Source organism: Mustela nigripes, chromosome 8 (assembly GCF_022355385.1).
Source record: "Mustela nigripes isolate SB6536 chromosome 8, MUSNIG.SB6536, whole genome shotgun sequence".
In the NCBI taxonomy this organism is placed as follows: domain Eukaryota; kingdom Metazoa; phylum Chordata; class Mammalia; order Carnivora; family Mustelidae; genus Mustela; species Mustela nigripes.
In genome coordinates this window covers 46,822,638-46,842,222 of record NC_081564.1, presented here as the reverse complement: position 1 = coordinate 46,842,222, position 19,585 = coordinate 46,822,638, and the positions used below count along the sequence as shown (strand labels likewise).

The following is a 19,585-nucleotide window of genomic DNA, read 5'->3' as shown; positions in this document are numbered from 1 at the left end:
CAGCTTCCAGTAGACATAATCCGTTTGGATATTCCACAGGTCTCTCAGCACAATGTGGGCAGGACACCATTCCCTCAGCTCTCCTTCTGTTTTTTCTTTGCTGTTAGAAGAAAAACAGCCCACAAGGCTGAATTTTATATTTCCTATCTCCAGTGAGTTGTATAAACCCTGAGTTTTCTAAGTCAGAAATGTAGTAGTCATCTGTGATTTATTCAGTTACTTTTGAAGTCTTCCTCTTGTACATAGTGTGGTGCTGCACAATGAGAGGTGTCTAATTAAAACATTTTTGGTATTAAAAACAAAAGCAAGGGCGCCTGGGTGGCTCAGTGGGTTAAGCCACTGCCTTCGGCTCAGGTCATGATCTCAGGGTCCTGGGATCGAGTCCCGCATCGGGCTCTCTGCTCAGCAGGGAACCTGCTTCCTCCTCTCTCTCTCTCTCTGCCTGCCTCTTTGCCTACTTGTAATCTCTCTCTGTCAAATAAATAAATAAAATCTTAAAAAAAAAAAAATAAAAAATAAAAACAAAAGCAAGACCACAAGTGATGAAATGTCTTAAAGTCTATGTTGGTATGAGATTTAAGATAGATTAAAGCATCAATTATTTATCCGATTTTGAGGTATGGAAGACTTAATTGAGAATGAAAACAGAGGAGAAAACTATAAGGAAGATAATGATTTTATTCTATTAGAAATATAAAATAAAACTTTCTATATGCCTAAAGTTCTTTAAATTAAAGACAACATATGGTAAGAATACAGTGTGATACATGTTATTTTAAAAGTACTGGACGCTTAAAGTACATTTTACATAGTAGAAAAAGTGATTAGTTCTGCTGTTGAGTATTAGGAAAAGTTTCACAGTGGAGGTAACTCTGTATTTTGTAGAGAATCGATTTTTGGGGGTACATTTCTCTAGATTAGTTATTACAGGGAACATTTACCAATATTACTGCCTATCATGTCTTTTCAGAATCCTAGAAAAAAATCATGTTAACTGTTTGCTGGACAGTATAGATGAAATTCAAGTACTAATTCAGTCCAGATATGTAAAGAGATTAGCTATATCTTATTTTAAGGAATATAAATATTTATGTACATGTATGTATATACATTTTTTTGGCAGAACTGTATTATTAAATCTGTGACAGTAGCTTCTACGTGTACTAAGTAAGGAACCTAAGGATTGTCTTTGTCATAATTGAAAATAATGTATCTAGCTCACTTATCTAAGAAGAGGCATTTCTTTGGCTTAAGAAAGAAAAGAAACTAAATATTGAAGGGGGAGTGCCATGACCCCTCAGGTGCAGGGCCACACGTGCCAGGAGAGGCCTGGAGGGGAGGGGTGGTGGCCAGAGCCAGGAGGCTTCCAGCCTGCTCTGCATGAACCTGGGGCCTGGGGACCACTGCTGGAAGGCTTCCCAGGCACTCTTTTCAACCCATCCTGCCCATTCCGCCCTGGGGCTACCCTGGCTTATGCAGCCGCTGCCAGAGCCCCTAGAGGCCCACGTGCTCGGCTGCCCCCACCTGCAGCTCTGAGGTGGGTTCTGGGGTGGGGGGCAACTAGTGGTCTTCTTGGCTGTTTGATGGAAAGAAACCAGGAGACCCAGCTTTGCGCCTGCTTGGACAGCTCTGTGGCCTCCAGAGCAAGATTTTATTTCTTTGAGAGAGGGAGAGCAAGCAGGAGGGGTGGGGGCAGAGAGAGAAGTGGACTCCCCATTGAGCAAGGAGCGGGTCCCCATCCTCTGGGATTGTGGCCTGAGCCGAAGGCAGACGCTTAGCTGACTGAGCCACCAGAGGTTTTATGACATCTGCAGCAAGTATTTTGAAGAATCCCTCAGTGCATTGTTATCAGACAGTGACCCTGATAAATAGGGGATAAGTCCCAATTTCTCTGAGTGACAATATGCTTGCATAGTCTTAGATCTTTTTGGCCCCTGGTGATGAAGTCCCAGAACCTAAGTCAGGTTCGGTGGGGTGAGGAAGAAAGAATTCTTAAGACGTCATTGGTGCAAAAGGTGATTTATTAGAGCATGGGGACAGGGCCCGTGGGCAGGCAGAGATGCGGCTGCCCCGGGTTGTGAGGGGTGGTTGGTTATATACGCAGGAGTTGGGTAGGTGAGGACAAAGGGTTATTGGGGCAAAGAATACTATCAGGATATTGAAGGCTTAGTTACTATTAAGTAAAGACAATTGAGAGTCTCCTGGTGGAATGTTACATTCAAATATCCTTGTTAATGAGATTTAGGTTTAAAGAAATTTAACTTTATTTGCTTTTCCTTCTACCTCCGCCTCCTTCGGTTTTTATGGAGGGGAGGGTGACATTAGGCTTGAGAAACTGAGTTCTGTGTCTTTGGAATTTGGGCTATTGATAAGGTAACTTCTTTGTTTGTAAATCTCAAGGACATTTGCAAACCAAGGGAGACTCCTGTCTTGTAGGATTGTGATCTCAGCAAGTTAACTATTTATCATTTTATGGCAGTCAGGGGTGCCTGAGGAATGCTACACCTATGGAGGGGAGCGGATGGAAGGGGGGGGTGCAAGGCGCCAGCTCTTGCTTTGTCCTCAGCCAGCCTCCTGCTCCCTCATCACTGGCAACCACCATTCTGCTCATTGCTTCTATGTGTTTGACTATTTTGGATTCCACATGAAGCTACTGAACTTTTTCCTAGGATGACTGTACCGTTTTGTATTCTTACCAGCAAGTTATGAGAGTTCTAGTTGCTGTGCACCCTAACTGGGTGGGGGTGGGAGCAGAGGGAAAGGGACAAGCAGACTCTATGCTGAGCACAGAGTCCCAGGTGGCTCTTTATCCTACAACCCTGAGATCCTGACCTGAGTCAAAACCGAGTTAGAGGCTTAACAGACTGAGCCACCCAGGTGCCCCACTTATGATGCTGCAGTAAACATGGGGGTGCAGGCATCTTTTCAAGTGAGTATCTTTATTTCCTTCAGATAAATACCCATAAGTGGAATTGCTGGGTCGTACAGTAGTTCTCTTTTAAAATTTTTCAGGAAATTCCGTGCTGTTTTCCAAATTCCGTGCTGTTTTCCATAGTGGTTGCACAATCCCGCTAAGCATGTGTAAGGGTTCCCTTTTCTTTGTATTTTCACCAACACTTACTTCTTTTTGGTAATAGCCATTCTCACAAGTGTGAGATACTTCATTGTAGGTTCCTCATTATAGATATTTCATTGTAGTTTTGATTTGCATTTCCCTGACATTTGATGTCAGGTGTCAGATGAGTACCTTTTCATGTTAAAAAGGGGGGGGTGGCAAGAAAAGAACCTAAATGTTGGAAATTTATGTAATTCACTCTTAATTTGCACAGAATGAGTACAGAAAAGGATTTGTATGGGACTGTTAATTTAAGCATTGTTGATATTAGCAAAACAAAACCAAACTAGGAAACTAGTCTTAGTATTGAGGTGGGTTAAAAGGTTTTAAAGCTTAGGGGCCGTTGGGTGGCTCAGTTCTTAAGCCATCTGCCTTCACCTCAGGTCATGATCCTTTGCCTGCTTCTCCCTCTCTCTGGCTCGCCCTGCTTGTGTTCCTGCTTTCATTATTTGTCTTCTGTCAACTAATTAAAATCTTTTTTTTAAAATGATTTTATTTATTTTGACAGAGACACAGCGAGAAAGGGAACACAAGCAGGGGGAGTGGGAGAAGCAGGCTTCCCACTGAGCAGGGAGCCTGATGTGGGGCTCGAACCCAGGACCCCTGGGGTCATGACCTGAGGCGAAGGCAGACACTTTTCAACTGAGCTACCCAGGAGCCCCAAATAAATAAAATCTTCAAAAAAAATTTTTTTATAGCTTATATAGTTGAATTTTTACACTCTTAAATGAGATTGAATTATATGCCGATAAAGAATAATTTGTACTATAGAATAAAAGAAATCACACAGTAGTAGTGTGATCCTCCTTTTGAAAACTGTATGTGTGTGTGCGTGTACATTTTTAAAAAGTTGCTGGAGGTATGTATGTAAAGTTTTTAGCAATGATTCCTAGTTGCATTGTTTCTGTTTTTGTAATAATTACACATTACTCTGTAATTTAGCCAGATTGGTATAGATGTAAAAATAATAAATTCAAGATTAAACAGTTACATATTTCCTGTTTCTTAATTAATGGTATTATTACAAATATAAGAAAGGCTTGGATTCCTGTCTCTCCATGTTTTAGGAGTGGATTAGTTGTGTTTTTGGAAGTATATTCCAGAGAATTCTCCTAGTCTGGGAAGAAGGCATTTATTTCATTATCTAACATTATATGGATCTGGAGCAACTACTTAGTAATTCACATCATTAGGGTTACAGAGACTTAGTTTTTCATAGTGGAGATAATCTGATGTTGGATTTGTTATGGTGGGAGTGTTTGCTATTTAAAAAATAAAGGTTGAATTTCCGGTGAACCAATTACTAACTGGGGGGACTATTGTTGGTAAGTGAATTATTTGGGAGCCTAACTCCTTAGGAAATTTGGAGAATTATCATGCTGTGAAAATAGGTATAAATGTTACTAGTTATAGAAATTCAACTGGTCAGGTTTTATATAGTAGGACTAAATTATATATTAGCTTAGGGAGAAGATGACACAGCTGATGAGATTATTATTTTTTAAGATTATTAAATTGACAAAATCATTTGGTAAGTTCATCAGTTCAAGGCTACCCATGATGGCATCCTAACATTTCTGGTGGAATTAGTGAGGAATCAAGATCTTTCTGAACTGTTTCAGATGTGTATGGAACTCATTTTTGGCAAGACAATAGGTCTAAGAAGTAAGGCAAATGTAATGATGATGCTTTTGGATCCATTCTTGGTTGACTCTTTCATTTGTGTATGTATTGGTCATCTGTCAGCTTTTGGGAGTGCCATTCATATATATATATATGTATGTATGTATATACATACATATATATATATATATTTTGTTTTGCATAAAAGTTTTTACATCTCCTATGTGTCATTTTAGTGCCTCCTTGTGGGGAACTGTATTAATGACAGTTACACAAATGATATTACACAGGAAGGGTTATTATTAAACTAAAAATTATATTTTACAGTGATATTTTTATATTTTAAAGGAACATTGAAGATAATTTTATAGTCAGAATTATTTTTATTTTTATACTAAATCATTTAAGTTTGAGAGTTCATTTATTTATTAAATATTAAGTGCCAGCTCTATGTCAGGCAATAGGTACTTTTTGGAACATCAGTTACCAAAGCAGATGAATATTCCTGCTCTCTTGGGTTTTACATTCTAGCAAACAAGGCAGGTATAATAAATGATTAAATCGTATAGCTTATTAAAATATGATAAGAACTGTGGAAAAGGAAAACAGCAGGGAGAGATGTATTAGTGCTGCATGTTGGGGACGGAGTTTGCAGTATGAAGTAGAGTGGTTTGGAGGACTTCATTGAGAAGGTGACAATTGAGCAAAGACTTGAAGAAGAATGTTTTAGGCAGAGGAAACAAGCAGTGGAAAGGTCTGTTCCTAACTTGTTCAAGGAACAACATGAAGTTTGTGGCTAGAACTGAATAAGGCAAGGGAGTTGTGTGGACAAATCCTATCTTGCAAGCTATTTTAGGGACTTTAGTTTTACCTTGAAATTGGAAGCTCTTGGAGGATTCTGAACAGAAGAGTGAACTGACAGTAAGCTTGTTCTGATAACCATGTGGAAAATATATTATAGAGGAGCATGGATAGAAGCAGGGAATCCAGTTAGGAGGCTATTGCAGGTAATCAACATGAGAGGCATGATGGTGGTTTGTATCAGCATGGAAGGAGGAGGAGGTGGAAAAAGTGGTCAAATTATAGGTATATTTTAAAGGTAGAGTCTAAAGGATATGCTGAAAATTGAATGTTGGAGGCAGAGGATAAGAATAAGAAACATGGAAGGGATGATGCTGTGATTTTCAGAGAGCAACTAGAATGATGGAATTGCCATCAACTGACTGCCGGGTAAAGGGATTTGGGTAGGGGGTGGTGGTGGAGATGTCCCGGATTCAGTGTTTTTAGATTTCAAGTTTGAGATGTCCGATAGACTTCTAAATGGGGATGTGGAGTATAGAGTATAAGCAGTTTTGACAATAAAGAACACAAAAGCTGTCACAAAAATATCGGTCCCTAATTGAATTTGAAGTGCTGCTTATATTTCAAAATAATTTTTTCATTTAGTGACTGTTGGTTGAGTACCTCTATTTCTTTTAAAGATTTTATTTATTTATTTGAGAGAGCTAGCAAGAGAGAAAGAGATGGACAGAACTAGTCAGGGGAGGGGCAGAGGACGGAGCGGACTCCCTGCTGAGCAGGGAGCCTGATGGAGGGCTCCATCCCAGGACCCTGGAATCATGACCTGAGCCAAAGGCAAATGGAAGGCAGATGCTTAACAGACCAAAACACCCTGGCACCCCCTTTACACAAACATTTTAAATGACAGTTGTGGCAGGTGCTATGAAGAAAGGGCACCTAGGACACAGGAGATAATGGTGCCCATGATTCTGATAGTCCTGGAAGGCTTTCTTGAAGGAGTGTCATTTGAGGTATAATTCGCATAAAATAAGATTCACTTATTTTAATTGTATAGACAGATGAATTTTGACAAATCTGTGTAAGCACCACTACAGTTAAGATATAGATACAGATCAAAAGATTTCTGGCACCCTGTTTCTGTCCATTTTTACATTGGGTTGTCTTTTTTTTATTGATTTGTAGGAGTTCTTTATACATTCTAGATATAAATCTCTTGTTGCCTATGTAATATTTTCTACCATTTTTAAGCTTTTATTTTAATCCCATTTAACATCCAGTATTACATTAGTTTCAGGTGTACAGTGTGATTCCACAGTTCCGTATAATACCCAGTCCTCATTACAAGTTCTCTCCTTAATCCCTGTCACCTATTTAACCCATTCCCCTACCTATCTCGCCTCTGGTAGCCATCAGTGTGTTCCCTTTATTTAAGAGTCTATTTCTTGGTTCGTCTTTCTCTCTCGCTCTCTTTTTCTCCCTTGCTCATTTGTTTTGTTTCTTAAATTCCACATACGAGTGAAATCATATGGTATTTTTCTCTCTGACTTATCTTCCTTAGCATTAATGCTCTCTAGTATATTATATTACATCTCTGTAATATTCCATTATTATACATCCATCTCTGTAATATTCCATCACACACACACACACACACACACACACACACACGAATCTTCAGCCATTCATCAGTGGACACTTGGGCTGCTTCCAGATCTTGACTGTTGCAAATAGTGCTGCTATAAACATCAGGATGTATGTGTATAGCAGCATTTGATTTCGTGTTTTTGTATTCTTTGGGTAAATACCCAGTAGTGTGATTGCTGGATCGTTAGGGTAGTTGTATTATAACTTTTTGAGCAACTTCCATACTGTTTTCCACAATGGCTGTATTAGTTTGCATTCCCACCAGTAGTACAAGAGGGTATCTTTTTTCCCACATCCTTTCCAACTCCTATTGTTTCTTGTGTTGTTGATTTTAGCCATTCTGACAGGTGTGAGATTATGGTTTTGATTTGTATTTCCCTGATGATGAGTGATGTTGAACATCTTTTCATGTGTCTGTTTACCATCCGTATATCTCCTTTGGAGAAATGTCTGTTCATGTCTTCTGCCCATTTTTTAATTAGATTATTTGTTCTTGGGTGTTCAGTTTTATTTATAAGTTCTTTACGTATTTTGGACAGTAATTCTTTACCAGATATGTCATTTGCAAATATCTTCTCCCATTCCGTAAGTTGCTTTTTAGTTTTGTTAATTGTTTTCTTCACTGTACTGTTTTCTCTAGTTTTGAAAATTGTTTTTATTCTCTTTATATATTTATCTGAACATCTTTATATGAACAGTTTCTAATTGAAATGAAGTCCATGATCATGTTTTTCTTTCTGTATGTTGTTTCAAAAATAGTTTGTTATATCAAGTTCATGAAAATATGCTTGTATTTTCTTCTAAAAGTTTTTATCCATTATCCATTGCAAATTAAATTTGTGAATGATCTGAGTCTAGCAGTCAAGGTTCATTTTTGTTCACGTAATATTCAATTGATACAGTACCATTTGTTGGAAATACTATTTTTACCCATTGAATACAGGTTGTTTTAAGGAAGGTGACTCTATGTGTGGATCTGTTTCTTACTTCTGTTCTGTTGGTCTCTATCTTTGCACCAGCAACATGTCAATTATGGAGCAATGGTGGTTTTTTTGTTGTTGTTTTTTGTTTTTTTCTTCAAGAATGTCCTGGCTATTCTAATTCTTCTGCATTTCTGTATGAATTTTAGAATCACCTTGTGAATTTTCTTCAAAAAGCCTGCTGGGATTTTGACTGTGATTTCATGGAATTTTTAGGTCAGCATTAGGGAAACTGGTATCTTCAGTCAATAAAAATGGTATATCCCTCCATTTAGTAAATTCTCATTTCTTTCAACGGCGTTGCAATGTAGAAGTATTGCACATCTTATTAGATTTATTTCTAGTTATTCATTTTTTATGCGATTATATATACTCTTATTTTTAAAAGTTCACTTTTTAGTTATTTTTTGAAAATATATAGAAATACAGTTGATTTTTATATATTAATCTTCTATCCAGTTACCTTATTCAAATAATTTTTTATAGATTCTCTTGGTATTCTGTGCATTCAATCATGTCATACGTGAATAATGACAGTTATGTATCTTTTCCAATCTTCTTTTTTTTTTTTTTACTTTTGTGTTTTATTTCCATTCTTAATACTATTGATTTGTCTATGGGTTTATTTATTATGATAAATAGATATGGTGTTAATGGATATTCTTGTCTTATTTCTGAAAGCAAGGAAAAAGAGTCCAATATTTTATCAGTAAGATGTTATTAGCTGTAAGTTTTTTTATAAATTAGATTTATTAGATTAAGGATTTATCTCTAAATTTTTAAACGTTTGTATTATGAGTAGGTGTTAAATTTTGTCAAATACTTTTCCTTTGTATATTGAGATATTATGTGGATTTTATTTTGGTAGTTTGGTGAATTACAGTGATTGCTTTCCAAAAGTCATACCAGTTCTCATTCTTAGAATTAACATCTTTGGTTGTATGGTTATACAATGCATCATCTTTTTAATATAGTCTGGATTCAGTTTGCTAAAATTTTGTTTGTGTTTTTGTGTCTATGTTCTTTTTTTTTTTTTTAAGATTTTTATTTATTTATTTTACAGAGAGCGATCACAAGTAGGCAGGCAGAGAGGCAAGCAGAGAGAGAGAGGGGAGGAAGCAGGCTCCCTGCTGAGCAGAGAGCCCGATGCGGGACTCGATCCCAGGACCCTGAGATCATGACCTGAGCCAAAGGCAGCGGCTTAACCCACTGAGCCACCCAGGCGCCCTTGTGTCTATGTTCTTGAGAAAGTTTGGCTTGTAGATTTTCTAATAATGTGCTCGTTAGGTTTTGGTATCAGAATTTGGAGACCTCGTAATAGAATTGGGAACTGTTGGGGCACCTGGGTGGCTCAGTTGGTTAAGTATCTGCCTTTTGCTTGGGTCATGATCTCAGGGTCCTGGGATTAAGCCCCATGTTGGGCTCCCTGCTCAGTGGGGAGCCTGCTTCTCCCTCTCCCTCTGCCCCATCCCCTTGCTTGTGCGTGTTTACTCTCTCTCTCACAAATAAATAAAATTTTTTTTTTTAAAAGATTTTATTTATTTTATTTGACAGACAGAGATTACAAGTAGGCAGAGAGGCAGGCAGAGAGAGAGAGAGAGAGGAGGAAGCAGGATCCCTGCTGAGCAGAGAGCCCGATGCGGGATTCTATCCCAGGACCCTGAGATCATGACCTGAGCCGAAGGCAGCGGCTTAACCCACTGAGCCACCCAGGCGCCCCTAAATAAAATTTTTTAAAAAAAGATTTTATTTATTTATTTAGCAGACAGATCACAAGTAGGCAGAGAGGAAGTCAGAGAGAGAGGAAGGAAAGCAGGCTCCCTGCTGAGCAGAGAGCCCGATGCGGGGCTCCATCCCAGGACCCTGGGATCATGACCTGAGCCCAAGGCAGAGGCTTTAACCCACTGAGCTACCCAGGCGCCCCACAAATAAATAAAATTTTTAAAAAGAAAAGATTAATCTGTGTTGGATTATGTATCAGTACTTCATTTCATTTGATGACTGAATAATATTCAGTTATAGGATATTTTTGTTTATTCATCAGTTGATGGACATTCTGAATTTTTTCTGTTTTTTGGCTATGATGGTTAATACTGCTGTGAACATTTTTGTGTAAGTTTTGTGTGAATGCTTATCTTCAGTTCTCTTGGGTCTATACTAGAAGTGGAATTGCTCTGTCATATGGTAATTCTATGTTTAACTTTTTGAGGAACTGCCAAATTGTTTTCCAAAGTGGCTGCACGCCTTACAGTCTTGCCAGCATGTATAAGAGTTCCATTTTCCCCACATTCTTGCCAGCCCTTGTTACTTTTTTGTAGTTTTTTTTCTTTCTTAAATTATTATAGCCATCCTAATGAGTGTTGGCTGTTCATTCTTATTTTTTAGAATGCTTTATAATTTTTCATCAAGTGCTGGACTTATGAATGAACAATTGTAGAGGCTCTACATGGTGTTATTTTCCTCCAAAGAGAGTTAAGTTTTCCTTTGGAAGGTGAAGCACTAGATTACCTTGAGTGTTGAATGTTGACTCTAAGATTTGTTAGGGCTGATATTTCCATTTTGACCTTAATCTAAGGAGAGTCCTTCTGAAGTCTCAGCAGAGGGCTAGAGTTATTTTTGAAGGCCTTTCTGGCTTGGTAGAGACTACACTCCATCCAGTCTTTGTTTCTCCAGCATTGGGCAGAAGCTGAAATACTCCACTCAGCGCTTTACTCTCTTAACTGCTGTTTTATGCTAGTTTTCTTGAATTTTTGTCTTTTTTGTGATTCTTCCACTCTGGGACTTTGTTCTTTTGTTTCTATCTTTCTGATAGCCCAGAACTCTGTCTTCTTCTCAGTCCAGTAGTGCTGCCACTTCTGCTTGGGCTCTCTTTTCCTCTAATACAGCAAAGTCAAGGACGAAGCAAAGGAGATTGTGGAGCTGATCTTTGGTGCTTCCCTTCTCTTAAGAGTTGTAGCCTCTCCTGCTTCTCTTGCCTATATTGCTCTTCAGTGTCTTCAAATAGTTTTTACATTTGTCCAGATGTTACAACTTTTATCATGGTTAGTTTGATATAAGCTACTCTATTATCATGGGAGTCGTGAATACTGATGTTTCATTAAGTACATCACAAGAAAATGAAGAAACTGATATCTTTTGAGAGTGAGAACATAAATTTTCAGCAGAAAATTTGGACAAGAATTTAGAAGGATTTTTATTTTCAAATGAGAGGGTCACAGTCCACTGTGTTTCAAGGATAGTAAAGTATCATTTCATAGTAAGATATGTGACAGGAAGTTGATGTTTGGTAATTTATTTTAAAAAACTGAATAGTCATTAATTGTTTATAGAATCCAAAGTGGATAAAAAATTTAAAATGAGAATTAAAGAGGAAATATTTAATAAAAGAGCAATTATTTCCTGGATTTAGTAGTGAAGAAACCAAGACGCTGAGTTTTATTTATTTATTTTTAAGATTTTATTGTTTATGTATTAAAGAGAGTGAACATGAGCTGTGGGGAGAAGCAGAGAGAGAGGGAGAAGCAGACTCCTTGCTGAGCAGGGAACGCAGCATGGGGCTCAATCCTGGGACCCTGGGTTCATGACCTGAGCCAAAGGCAGACATTTAACCAACTAAGCCACTCAGGTGCTCTAAGAGTATGAATTTTAAGTGGTTGCTATTAGAATAGAACTTGGTTATTTGTATAAATGTTAGTGATTATTAAATGGTTGGGATTTGAGTATTCACATGTGATGGTTAAAAGATAGTGTTTATCTGTTAAGGGTGCCAGAGAGGATTGTGTTCACAAAATCTGGATGGTACAGAAATGCTAGCTAACTAGGCATGTAAAAATGTGGGAGGAAGAGAATGACTAAAGTTATAGGAGTAGATGTTATGTTTTCAGAACATGGAGAAATAGAGAAAGAAGGCAGAAATAGAGGTGTAAAGAATATAGCTCCTTCTCCTCTAAGACTTAAAAATGGGGATTTGGAAAGCAACTAACCATTTGCTTTCTTCACCAAAATACCCCTAAGAAGGGAGCCAGGTGTTGCAGACCACCCTGTATCTGTGTTTTTCCTTTCGCCCTTTTGTGAACTCTCAAGGTTAGTCAGTGATTTTCTTCACACTTTCATTAGGAAATTTGCCAAAGGCATCCTTTTGAGGCAGCTGTCTCTGTACCCTTGGAGGCCATCAGTAATGTTTCTGATCTATAGGAGTCGTCGGCACAAAAATGTTGGACTGAACTGAGTCTTCGTGGTTTAAAACATTCCCTTGCCAAAATTACTTTATTTCCCCCTCGAACAGTATTACAAAGTATATTACGTTTTGGGGCTTCTGGTCCTTTTTATAGTTTTTTGTTATTGCATCTTTCTAGGTAAAATCCAATATTAAAGTAAATATATCTAAATATATTAATTATGAAAGGAGACTTAAGTTTCAAAACATAATTTAACTACAGTGGACACATTAAAAATCCTTATATATAGATAAATGTGAATTTATCTATAAGAATTTAAAGAATTTATTTTTACTATTGAGAATTTTTAAAGTAAAATATAGTTTAATTGGTGGTGTTCTTTTGGTTTGAGGCAGTCAGATGATATCTTCATACTAAGATAAGTTTTGGGGTATACTAAATTTGATGTAAATAATTAGTCCATGATTAAAATGCATTAGAATAAGTTGAAATGCATTTTTGTTTTTGTTTCTATTCAGTTTAATAATATATGCAACTGTTATATGCATCTTTAATATATTAGTCTGTTTCTCTTGTTTTACTAAACTGTCTTCTTTCAGCCACCCACACAGAATATGCCTATGGGTCCTGGAGGGATGAATCAGAGTGGCCCTCCCCCACCTCCACGCTCTCACAACATGCCTTCAGATGGAATGGTAGGTGGGGGTCCTCCTGCACCACACATGCAGAACCAGATGAACGGCCAGATGCCTGGTAAGTTTTTCTCCTCTAAGACATTAACACCAGAGTTGCTTAGCAACTGAAACGACATGGGGGCTCAAGGGATACTAGATTGTTGATGACAAAACTGCTTTGAATGCCCCGGAGTACAAGCTCTCTTAGAGTTTGTTAGCTACAGAGCTACGTGACCTGTATTCAGTGTTTATCAGGCTGCCCTTGGGCTTTGATGTAGCTGACACACAGCATTCCTCTGATGAACAGAACTGGCTAAATTTAGTCTGTCTGAAACTATGCAATACAGCTGGCTTTAGAAGCTTTTTGGAAAAAGACATTGTGCCATGACTTAAGAATTAAAATTTCTTTATGGATTATAAAGATACTATAACATTTCCTTGGGTTTTGTATTTACTTAAAAATGTATTGGTCCCAGAAACAGTATTGCTGAAAAAAACACGTGGGGAAAAGAAAAAAAATCTGTAAAATGCTAATATATTTAGTATTTCCTCATTGATACTATTGAAGCTGCGTATAGATTTTTATGAATACATATGCTTATAGCATAATATATATGCAAATTGATATTAAAGCAGACTTAAAAGAAGAAAAATAATGTCAGATGTTTTATATAATGAGATATTCTCTTTACTACTTATCCATTTTAAGTTTGGAGTCACTTAGAATCTCTTCTAGGTCATTGGATGCTTAATTAGTTACCTTTTGCTGGTTTGAATTTTTAATCTGAAAAGTATCTTTAAACTATTTTGTTTTTGTAACAATAGCTACAACCCATACCCATAATTTTTGGTGGGATGTTTTCTGCATTTACTATGAGAATATTTGTACTTTCTAAAAACAAAGGCTATTTTCATTAACTCCAAGGAAGTATTATACAAATAGGAATAATGAAAATAAATTAGAATAACAACGCAGTTCATTTTTTAAAATTAGTAATTAGCATCCGTAGGATAGCTGATTGTGTTGGATGGTAACATTGGTGTTCAGAGACAATGGGTACAGGAAATGAGGTAAAGTACGAGAGCTCGGAGCAAAAGAAGCCAGGTAGTCTCGTTCATAGAAGACTGATGTGTGATTCATGTAGGAGGTTGGCACTGTTTTGGTGGCTATCTTGTTTCCTTCTGAGGCTTGCCATAATCCATGGCCACCCTCCCCCCAACCCACACCCTGTGTGGGGCTGGGAATAAAGATGTAACTACTTGTTAGGTTGTAGTCAGGAGGATGCTTCTTGCTGAATTCACATTTAACTCATCAGGACCTGTTGTTTTTTTGAACCAGAAAGGTAGTGCTAGTGCATGTTAGCAAGTTAAGAGTTTTGTGACTTTTTATGGTGGTACTGTTAATTAGAATTTTGACTTAACTTCTCTGTGTAAAATTAAAGCTTAAGGCCAAAGAAGCACTTGAATGGCAATGTAATTATTGTTAACATGACATTTGGGTTTTTGTATACAGCCATCTGGAGTAGTTACATTCTTTATAAACCAGAGATTTTCAACTAGTGATGACCTGCGTTGTCTAGAACACTGTAGAGCTTCCAAAACAATTCTCTAATAAAAGAGTTCTACGTAGTTGTAGGAGAAATTGAAGTCCAGTTACTTTGTTTCCTTTATTTAATATACTCCTTCATAGAGTTTTGCCATCTTTTGTATGCACATGAATTTGTATCTAGGCTTTTAATAACCTATTTAAGTTTTGTTTTAATATTTTCTAATCTAAGTTATAGAGGTACTTATGTGCTCCTTGATCTTGGTCAAATAACCACAATCTCATGTTCCTTTTTTAAGACATTTAACAGATTAAAAAAAAATTAGACAATAATAAACCTGTGGTACCAAAGTCAAAAGGTACCAAAGGGTATATAGCCCCTGCCTCCAGATACTTCATTCCAGAGAGTCATCGGTTCTAGTTATCCTTCAAGAGATATTCTCTGTATCCAGAACATATGCATAACACTCTTTTTTCTTTTGTCTTATTCTTTTAAAAAAAAAATCACAAGTGGTAACATACATCATGTAGTATTATATATGGTATTTTTTCCTTCTTAAAGATAGATCTTAGAGACCATTTTGGAGAGACCACTCAATACATGAAGAGCTCCCTCATGCTTTGGGTGACTGTATTTCATTCTTTCTCATGGATGCTCCTAATTTATTTGAACACTTCCTTATGATGGAAATACAGGTTATTTCTAGTCTTCTGATATTAAAAATTATGCTTTGTGAATATGCTTGTAAAATAAAAGTATATTAGTAAGTAAATAAACACACATACACAGTTTTGCATTCATGCATGTGTACACATAAAGGCCTTATATTTATAGAACTGCAGTTGTTGTGTTAAAGGTACATGCATTTTAAAATGTGGTAGTTATTGCCAAATTGCTCTACATAAAAATAGTACTTATTTGTATACTTATATACCTCAACAGTGTCTGAAATTACTTTTCTTCATAGATCAAAACTTTGGGTTTTTGGAATCTGAAAGATGAAAAAAGGGTCTCATGGTTTTAATTGGCCTTTTTATTATAAGTGAAGCAAGCAGTCCTCTCATATATGTCCCTCTGGTAGTTTTGTATGAACCGATTATTCATGTCCCTTGCCATTTCTTTTATTGCTGGTGGTCTTTTACTTATTTTTTATGTTAAATAATTAGTTCAGTCTGTGATAGGTCTTGTTAATAATTTTTTCCCACTTTTTACTATTACTATATTGTTTTCATTTGGTCTGGCGTGGTCATATTTAATTTTTTATTTTTATGTAGTCTAGTTTAGCAGTCTTTCAGGGCTCTGGGTTTTCTGGCATGTAAGAAGACCCTTCTGCTTCAAGATCATTTTAAAAAGTTCTCCTTTTTGAAATTCCCCTTTAAGATTTTTTTTCCTTTTTCTTTTTTCTTTTGTAGTATTTAATTTTTTATTCATCTGGAACTATTTTAGGTAGAAGGAATGTGGTAGACTGTTTTCCAGATGGCTACTCAGTGGTCACACTACATACTGAATTGTCTTTCTTTTGCCTACTAATACTTAATTTCACCACTTAATTTCTACAAAATTAGAAATTTTAGTGTGTTTTTAGACTCTACTCTGGGCCCATTAATCTGTTAATTCATTTATGTGCTAATACTGTATACTTCTTTTTTTTTTTTTTTAATATGGAACGCTTCATGAATTTGCGTGTCATCCTTGCGCAGGGGCCATGCTAATCATCTCTGTATCGTTCCAATTTTAGTATATGTGCTGCCAAAGCGAGCACAATACTGTATACTTTTAATTACTTCTCTTTTATACATTTTGCTCTCTTATAAAGCTATTCCTTTATCATTCCTGTTTTTCCCCCCCAGAATGTTGCTGGCTTCTAAAAGCATCAGTTCCTTAAATCTATAAAATGGGAATAGCGTCTACTTCACTATATTTGCTATCGTTCATAGAAAGCATTTACTTCGTTTGCTATTGATTAAATACTCAAGTTATTGTTTAGTATTATTATTATGGTATGCAAAAAGATTAAAAGCTTTTAAAGTACTTTTTTAATAGAACAAAGTTTAATAGACCATTAACTTTCGTATTTGATTTTGACCACTTTTCTTCAAAGGGCCTAACCATATGCCTATTCAGGGACCTGGACCCAATCAACTCAATATGACAAACAGTTCCATGAACATGCCTTCAAGTAGCCATGGATCCATGGGAGGTTACAACCATTCTGTGCCATCATCACAGAGCATGCCAGTACAGAATCAGATGACGATGAGTCAAGGGCAACCAATAGGAAGCTATGGCCCCAGACCAAATATGAATATGCAGCCAAACCAAGGTAAATAAGCTTGATGTCATTCTTTTTTTTAAAGGTTTTTTTTTCTTTTTTTCATTAAAGATTTTATTTATTTGAGAGATTGAGAGTGAGCATGAGCAGAGGGACAAGCAGACTCCCTGTTGGGCAGAGAGCCGCACACACGGGGTTCCAAGTGGGGCTTCAGGCAGGGCTTGATCCCAGGACCCTGAGATCATGACCGCAGCTGAAGTTAGACCCTTAAATGACTGAGCCACTTAGGTGCCCCTGATGTCATTCATTTTTTTTAAAGAATATTTTATTTATTTGGGAGAGCACGATAAGGAGGGAAGAGCAGGCAGACTTCCAGCTCAGCAGGAGCCAGACTCTGCCTCATCTCAGGACCCTGAGATCCTGACCTGAGCCAAAGGCAGACATTGAACCAACTGAGCCACCCAGGTGCTCCAACCCCTGATGTCATTTTTGACTGGAATGCTGTGTTAGTCTTTGAAAAGAAAATTTTTTTTTCCAAGTTGGTAGCTGATTCATGAAAATAGAAGTTTGAGCGAGCCATAATCATATCCATAAAAAAGGAACATTGAGTTTGAAACTAGCTTAAAATAATTTTTTATTTTTACATTTAGAAGTTTGCTTAATTAAGCTCTTAAAGCTTATTTATCTTTATGTCTTTTGGACAGTTTAAGATTCTTGGGTGTTTTTTAAGAAAAATTTTTTAAGCTAATAAATGAATAACCAAACATTTGGTTTAGAGCAAGGAAGTTGAGAAAATAATAATTTCATCTTTGCAAGTTCAACTCCTTAAAAAACCTTTACTCTATGGTTTATTTTACTTATAAAGGATATATTAATTTTTATGAATTTCCCTTGATTTTTATGAATTTTCTGATGTTATATTTCAGCATTAAGAGGTTATTTTAACATAATTTGTTTTTTAGAGTGTTCAGTGGAGATGCTGCTGTATTCTTCTATTCTTAGAATGGGGTGAAGTCTATTAAAGTTTATTACCAATCTCAGAGAATGAAATTATTGTCATGTTTCTTCTTTAAGTATTCTTGTGAATAATAACTAAAAACCAGTAAGTGGCGCTCTGTTCTGCTAATTGTCCTTTAAAACAGTTGGCATATTGCCAGCCTAAAGCTATTTCATTACAAAATGTGAGGATAATGCAACAAAATTTTCTAGATTTTGATTTTGAAAAACAACTAAAGTGCACCCAGATAAAGGTAGTTAAGGTTAATCTGTTGATAATTATTTTTGATAAAATCATATTTTCTAATGCTTAAAAAAGAGTAATACAGAGTTTTTTGTAATTTTGATGAAATGCACCGAAAACAAAGAGACAGTAGAAAATTGTCAATGTAGATTCACAAAACTGGTGCTTGCTCCATTTTTTTCCCTCAGAGTTGTTTAGTACCCATGATAGATTTTTTTTTTTAATTAGGGCAATTAAAGTTTCAAAATAACAGCAAGATCCAGTCAGTGCCAGGTCAGAAGAGAGTCCAGATATTTCTTTATAGAGTTTGGTTAAAAGGAGAGATAGCAAGAAAATTGGTAATAATTCTCACAGCAACTACAGTAATGAGGGTACACTAGTTCAAAACTATCATGGACAGTAGGGTGTGCACAGGAATGCATGTTGCTGTAGAATGGGTCCATATGACATCATAAGATTTGAAGAACCAAAAATTATGCCTATGGTAATGTGTATGTAGAAAATAGTAATTTTTTGGAGAAAGGAACTGAGGTTGTTTATAGGAATATTTTATTCTAAACTTACTGTTTTAAAAAATATCACATTTTTTATTTGTAATGTACAATTTTTCCTTTTACTATAATATAGCACTTTCTGCTTTGTTTACATAATCTGAATTTTTTAATAGTCATTTTCCATATAAACTATTTTCTGTATAGGGTTCTGATTTAAAGAAACAAGTTATTGTCAAGAAAGAAGAGGATGGAAATCAGTGGGGAACTTTTCAGTATTTAAAAAATCTCTTCAGGACAAATAAACTTTGCAGTTAAATTTCGGAATTTCATATATAAAGAACACCAAAGAAAATTAGTTGCCAAAAAAGAAAGTTTTATGAGGTTGTAGCAGTACTTACTGTTTAATCCTATGAGTTCCTTGTAAAGATAGGTTAATTATATGATATCTATTGGATGAAAAAAAAATTTTTTTAATATGAGTTTTATTTAAAGTTTTAATAGTCACTTCATGTAAAACATTCTCTTGGGGGCACCTGAATAGCCCAGTTTGTTGAGCTTTTTAAAAAGCCTCTGACTCTTGGTTTCAGCTCAGGTCTGATATCAGGGTTGTAAGATCGAGGCATTCCCCCCTCTTCCCCTACTGGACTCGGCCCTCAGCACAGAGTCTGCTCGCATTTCTCTCTGCTTCAAACCTTTATGCGTGCTTTCTCGCTCTCAGATAAATAAAATAAATCTTAGAAAAATATTTTCTTAGATAGCTTTAAAAATAAGGTCATGTTTTACATTAAAAGTTTTCTGTTCTTAGGCTCTGTGCTCAGAAGGGAGTCTCCTTAAGATCCTCTCTCTATCTCTCTCTCTCTCTCTCTGCCCCTCTCCCCCAAAATAAAATAAACAGAATCTTCTGTTTTGATAGATAGGTGGAAGTAAACCAGAGGAGACTACGCTTTAAATAGTCCTCCTTGAGAAATGCTTAGGAAACACTAAAATTCTATGAACAGAAACATTTTGACTTTCGAA

The 19,585-nt window shown here is 36.4% G+C and overlaps 1 protein-coding gene and 1 non-coding gene across 5 annotated transcripts in view; one reads left to right on the top strand and one right to left on the bottom strand.

Annotated features, from left to right (window-relative positions):
• The window catches only part of SS18 (SS18 subunit of BAF chromatin remodeling complex), a 96,200-nt gene that overhangs the window by 32,482 nt on the left and 44,133 nt on the right, over nucleotides 1-19,585 (top strand). For all 4 annotated transcript variants that reach the window (XR_009405983.1, XM_059409387.1, XM_059409388.1 and 1 more), the window contains exons 4-5: nucleotides 12,941-13,094; nucleotides 16,664-16,885. Coding sequence is in view for 3 of the 4 variants with exons in the window: in XM_059409387.1 (XP_059265370.1) it covers nucleotides 12,941-13,094; nucleotides 16,664-16,885 (376 nt within the window). In the remaining variant the exon portion in view is untranslated. The remainder of the gene's footprint in view (nucleotides 1-12,940; nucleotides 13,095-16,663; nucleotides 16,886-19,585) is intronic.
• On the bottom strand, nucleotides 16,218-16,324 carry LOC132024013 (U6 spliceosomal RNA). Its single transcript, XR_009406134.1, has one exon. It is a non-coding gene; the product is annotated as a U6 spliceosomal RNA (small nuclear RNA).